The sequence below is a fragment of the Lipotes vexillifer genome, unplaced genomic scaffold, assembly GCF_000442215.2.
Source record: "Lipotes vexillifer unplaced genomic scaffold, Lipotes_vexillifer_v1.1 scaffold1074, whole genome shotgun sequence".
Taxonomy (NCBI): Eukaryota; Metazoa; Chordata; class Mammalia; order Artiodactyla; family Lipotidae; genus Lipotes; species Lipotes vexillifer.
In genome coordinates, this window is record NW_006775781.1 from 18,757 (window position 1) to 25,414 (window position 6,658).

The 6,658-nt window shown below is 33.3% G+C and overlaps 1 protein-coding gene across 1 annotated transcript in view; it reads left to right on the forward strand.

The window, feature by feature from the left end:
* Positions 1 to 6,658, forward strand: part of RIC1 (RIC1 partner of RAB6A GEF complex) — a 100,225-nt gene that overhangs the window by 13,098 nt on the left and 80,469 nt on the right. Inside the window, 1 exon segment of the mRNA XM_007450218.1 lies at positions 4,524 to 4,603. Coding sequence (XP_007450280.1) covers positions 4,524 to 4,603 — 80 coding nt within the window.

Here is a 6,658-nt window from a genome sequence, read left to right on the forward strand (position 1 = left end):
CCCCTGCATCGGCAGGCGGACTCTCAACCACTGCGCCACCAGGGAAGCCCTACAAGCATATTATTTAGTTTCCAAATATTTGAGAGTTCTACAGAAATCTTCTGTCATCAATTTCTAGTTTAATTCTGTTAGGGTGAAGGAACATATATTATACATGTTTTATTTTTATATATGGTAAGACCCCAACATACATTGCTATTATTCTTGTTTAAAAAGTCAATGTAGGGCTTCCCTGGTGGCGCAGTGGTTGAGAGTCCGCCTGCCAATGCAGGGGACACGGGTTCGTGCCCCGGTCCGGGAAGATCCCACATGCCGCGGAGCAGCTGGGCTCGTGAGCCATGGCCGCTGAGCCTGCGCATCCAGAGCCTGTGCTCCGCAACGGGAGAGGCCACAACAGTGAGAGGCCCGTGTACCGCAAAACAAAAAAACAAAAAAAAAGTCAATTTACCACAACCATACCTCAGGACTACCTTCCTGAGCATTCTAATCAATGCCCTGTGTGTTATGAGTTTCCTAAGTCTTGCTGGTGGGACAGGGACTGTTTTCAGGACTGTTTTCAGGACTGTTCCCTTTACTAATTCTTTTGGTTTCTCTTCTGCCTTGGTAGTATCCTCACATACATGTGCTTATTGGTGCTCTTTGATTCTTTCTCCATGCAGCTGTCTTGTCTCTGGTACTCTGTCATATAAATTTTGTTAGTGCCTTGTTCTTCCTGGACTCTCGACATCATCTTCTCAACTCAGGGAGTCTGCCAGGCTCTGTCTCTATTCCCCTTCTCAGTGCTGTGACCTGGAAACTCAAGAGAGTAAGCTGGAACAATCATAGAACTCACCTCAGTTGTTTTCCATCTGTCAGGGATCACTAGCCTTCATTGCTTGTCAGTGTTCTGAAAACCATTGTTTCATATATTTTCTTTGGTTTTTGGTTGTTTGTTTCAGATGGGAGCACAAATTGACTTCAGCTTAATCCATCTTTGTTGGAAGCAGAAGTCTTTTTTTTTTAAGTATTCTGATATAAAACAATGTGATAGAACTAGTAATAATATAATAATTTTTGACGGCTATTTGTATCAAAATATATTCTTCACCTATCTTTGAGAGAATGTGTTATTTATAACCATTTTTGTTATTTTTCATTTAAATATATTCATAGGTATCACTGTACAAAGTCTGAAAGAGTATACAAAAGTGTTAGATCATTATCTTAGTGTGCTTTGGGGTGAGCAATTTTATATACTTGAACATGTATAACAAAAAAATAAAGCTAAAAACAGAGAACATCATTTATAAACCAGTGTAAAGAATTAAAAAATGCTAGTCTGTTATCAGCCTTATTTGAAACCTGATATTACAGTATATTGGGATAGAAGATACATCTCTAAATCATCAAATCCTTCTCTCTTAAGTTATTACAGAAATCTCTGTGATGCCATTATTCAAGTCATTGGAGCCAGATGCATAAATCTGTCGTATTCTTTATGGTAAAAATGGTATATGCTAAAGAAGAAATGCACTATGACTTGGAATTCTAAAGTATCTGGTGAATCATGTACAAAAAAGTATTTGGGTTGGTAGAGGAAAGTATTGAGATGCTGCCTACAGGTTAAGCATTAGTTATATACAGCAGTTGATTTGTCTCATGACACGGTTAGATTTAAATTACTCCTGTTTACAGAAATTCACTATTTGTAATATATATGTCATGCATCAATCATAAAATAATTTAAAAATACATTTAATTTGGGGTGGCAAGTGAAAACTTCCCAAATGTCCAAACGAAGCAGAATAGAAACAGGCAGTTAATAATAATAATGATAACCATATCAACTACCACCACCACCTGTAGAATTCAATCTCTTCTTTTTAAAATGTGGAATTAGGTGAGGTAGTTTGCATGGTTTTTTAAAAGCTCTGTTAACTAGATTTGCAATTGAAATAAATGATGTCAAACTTTAATATTCATACCTCTCTGACTGATAATTTGTTGCATTATTAATATCCTTTTACATTATTGTTTCTAGTTCTTTTTCTTCTAAGTAGCATTAGTAGAGACAAGTCTGTCTCTTCCATCCTCTATTTAAGTAGTGATTTTCTTTTATCCTCTCAATACCTTTATCCTTATGACCTTATGGCCCTAATTCATGGATAGACAAAAGAAAGGGAAATAAAGACTTGTCATATAAGTTGCCTACAGATTGTTGGGCCTCTGTAATTAAAGGCACGTAATCCAGTAATATACCTTGGAGAAAGAAAAAAATATTGTTAAGATAGGGATGATAACAGGAAAGAGAACTTCGAAGTTCTTTATTTTGTCTTTTCATTAACTTAGAAAAGTTAGTTTTGGGGTGTGTGCGTGTGTTTATGGATGTATACTCGAAGAAGGTATTGGTATTGTTGCCCACAGATTAAGCAGTAGTTATATACTTTTTTGTAGTATTTTGGGGATAGGAAGAGAAGGGCCATCATAACACTGCATAAAAACAGTTTTGGTATAGATACACAAAGATGCTACTTTTTAAGGATGATCATGTTTTTACTACCAAAACTTTTTAAGTTGTTCAAAGGCAGGACTGTTCATGAAATTATCACTGATGAATGTCATTGAGATCTGGAAATAAATAGCATTTAATATACATGCAAAGCCATAGAAACTTGGTAAAGATCATTGATACAGAATACCAAAATAGCAAATCAAGCCATTATTTGTAATTTGATCTAGTATACTGTCTATATAAAATTTCTAAATGCTGGTGCAAAGTGATGCTGTGTTTTTCCTGGCATTATAGTCTTCTGAGCACTTGTTAAAATTCTGAGTACATTATTAGCATTTGATATTCTGAAATGTTGAACTTTTGACCTTGAGTGACTGATATTCAGACAGTGGTTGTATGTTATTCATCTAAGTACTAGACTGTATTATTTTTCTAGCCCCTGTAACAGTAGAGTTTACACATTTTAAACAGTCACTAATCTATATAGGGGTCATGATGTCTGAAACTTTCAATATGGTTTGATTTGAATCCATTTTCTTTTTGATCCCATAGTTTTCACATTAGAAGAATAAAAAATTGCACATGAGTAATTAGAATGATGATCTTTTCTGAAGGATTTTAACCTTTTTTCTTTTGTATCCCAATATGTTGAATTAGAGTTTTGGAATACATTAAAATATTAAAGTTTATAGCTTAGAAACAAAACACCTGGCTTTGCTGAAGAAATTGAGTATTTCCTCTGGCATTCCTTTATGTGAAAAACAGAAAACCAGTACTGGAAAGAAACTTGAAACTTTGAATAATTTTTTCAGTTTCTTTAGTTCTACTTTGGGTAAAAGCCCTCCTGCCTCTAAAATGATAGGAATTCAGTGTGAATGTAAAGAAGTTTGGGTAAAACATTGCCACTTCACTCTGTTAATGCCTGAAAATGTTTGTTTAGAAAAAGCTAAATATTGTATTTTCTGTATTTATATAAATGTAAAATGGTTGTTTGAGCTTTACAAGTCAGATATGTGCCATGATCATATGATGGCACTGTTTGTTTTAATATAATTTATATATATTTTTTAATTGAAGTATAGTTGATTTACAATGTGTGTTAATTTCTGCTGTACAGAAAAGTGATTCTTATACATATATATACTTTTTTACTATTCTTTTCCATTATGGTTTATCACAGGATATTGACTATATTTCCCTGTGCTGTACGGTAGGACCTTGTTGTTCATCCATTCTATGCATAACATGTTTGCATCTGCTAATCCCAAACTCGCCATCCATCCCCGCCACCCCCCGATCCCCCGGCAGCCACAAGTCTGTTCTCTATGTCTGTGAGTCTGTTTCTGTTTTGTAGATAAGTTCATTTGTGTCATATTTTAGATTACATATATAAGTGATATCATATGGTATTTGTCTTTCTCTTTCTGACTTCACTTAATACAGTTTATATTTTTAAAACATTTTATTAACTTAGAAAAATTAGCTGATGTTCAAATTTTTTAAGTTGGAGGTTTGCTCTGTTTTTACTTCTGTCTTGATATATTTTGTAGTAAATCAGAGGCTAATTGATTGATTTTGAAATGTATAAAATATGTTTTTCTGAAGTTACACTATATAAACTTTGAGTAGAGTCAAGAATTTCATCATACTTACTATTTGGTGACATAATTGCTTTAAAAACTCAGAAAAATTATTTGCCGTATTATTCCAGAGTTTAAAACGTTCTGTATATTTTGCAAAATAATCATCTATTATTGAATAACAGTTATTTTAGAATATTAATGTCTACAGCATGTTATGAACTATTGATTTCAATTACCTATGAAATATTTTGAAATCTGTAAATCCCTTTCATGAGTTACTTTAAACAAGATGGATTATATTGAAACAAAGTGATACTTTCTTTGCATAATTAAGCTATAGCTCTTCAAAAGGGAGTTCTTGAAGTGTTTTCAAAGTAAGAATATATAAAATTAAGATTACAGTCATAGCCTTACCCTTTAATTCATGGTAAATAAAATTTATCTTTCAGACGGCAAATGGCTACATCTTGTTTTTTCATATAACATCTACAAGAGGGGACAAGTACCTTTATGAACCAGTGTATCCCAAGTAAGTTTGTTGTCTTTCATTTTTTAAATATTTGATTTGCATACTTTGTATTTACAAAACATTACAGTTTGAGGTTGTCTGAAGTGCTAAGCCAGCATTTCCAAAACACTGTTTTTACCAGGTCTTTGAACTGCTGTCACTTGAATAAAGAATTCTATAATTAAATAAGTCTGAAAATCTTGGATGGATGTACTATCTCCCTTCTTGGACATTCAGAATTACTATTAAAATACTCCAGATCTAGCATCCTTTAGTCTTTATTGGGGATGTATGAGCTAAGATCATGAGGGGAAGAGGGGAAGTGTCAGTAAGCTATACGTACTTTTTCCTGTCCATTTTAGTATATACATAGAAAAAATATGTACCCCAAACAGTGGGTTACCTCTTGATTAGAATTTGAGGGAACTTGGACTTTTGATCTTTAATCTGTGTTGTTCTGTATGTTTTGCAGTTTTTTTTCCCTTTTTTGTTATTTGCCTTACTTGTGAAAAAAGAGAACATTTTATTGAAAGACCTTTTGAAATGAAAGAACATGTAATTTTCAAGTATTTCACCTTTTAAAAAAAATCAAGCCATTAAAACTGGATGAAAATATAAATGAATTATTTATCACATTTCTAGATGATAGAAGACAGAGGTTATTAGTTATATAAGTAATTAAAGGGAAAATAGATTACATTATATGAAAGTTTAAATTTCTGAAAATTAACAGAAAAAAAAAAGGCCAACATTAAAATGGCAAATAACAAACTGGGGGAAAATTTTGCAGTAAACAAGACCAAGGCTTACTATTTTTTGTATGAAGGGGTCATATAAATTGCTAAGAAACACAAAGAATTCAAAAGATAAATAGGTAAAAGCAATCTCATAAGAGGAAATATCATCCATTTTAATTCTCAGTTTAGACATACTCTGAAAGATTTCAAAAGATAAATAGGTAAAAGCAATCTCATGAGAGGAACTGTCTCCATTTTAATTCTCAATTTAGACACTCTCCTGTAAATAAAAAGCAATAAACAGAATCACCTGTACTTAACTTGATTATTTTTTATACTATTATAGGTGAGCAAGGGAGGGAAATAACATCTCTTTTTTTTTTTTTAACATCTTTATTGGGGTATAATTGCTTTACAATGGTGTGTTAGTTTCTGCTTTATAACAGAGTGAATCAGTTATACATATACATATGTTCCCATATCTCTTCCCTCTTTGTCTCCCTCCCTCCCACCCTCCCTATCCCACTACCAAAATTGAATGTATACATACCCTATAACCCAGCAGTTCTACTCTTTGATACATACCCAACAGAAACATATGCACATAAACACCAAGAGATGTGTTCAAGAATTTTGTAGTAGTATTATTCATAACAAGTTCAGATTGGAAACAACCCAAAAGTTAACAAACAGTAGAATGGGTTAATACTCAGTAGAATACAGTTTAACCTTAACAACATGGGGATTAGGGATGCTGAACTTCTGCACAGTCAAAAATGTGCATATAACTTTATAGTCAGCCCTTGGTATCCGCAGTTCAGCATCCATGGATTCAACCAACCCTGGATCGTGTAGTACTGTAGAATGTATTTGTTGAAAAAAATCTACATGTAAGTGGACTCATGAAAAAAATCTACATGTAAGTGGACTCATGGAGTTCAAACCTGTGTTGTTCAAGGATCAACTGTATTTTTATAGCAAAGAAAGTGATGAATCTCACAAACATAATCGTGAGCACAAGAAGACACACACACACACACACACACACACACACACACAGTGTATGATCATATTTCTATGAAGATAGAACAAGCAACAAACTATAGTGATGGAAGTAAGTATAGAGATTATTGATAATGGGTAACAAGGAACCCAATATAATGGGTGTGTTAGTTTCTTAGGACTGCCACAAGAAAACACCACAGAATGGGTGGTTTAAACAACAGAAATTTATTTTGTCACAATTCTGAAGGCTAGAAGTTTGAGATCAAGATGTCAACAGTTAGTTTCTTTTGAGCCCTTTCTTCTTCTTTTTTTTTTTTTTTGCGGTCACGCGGCC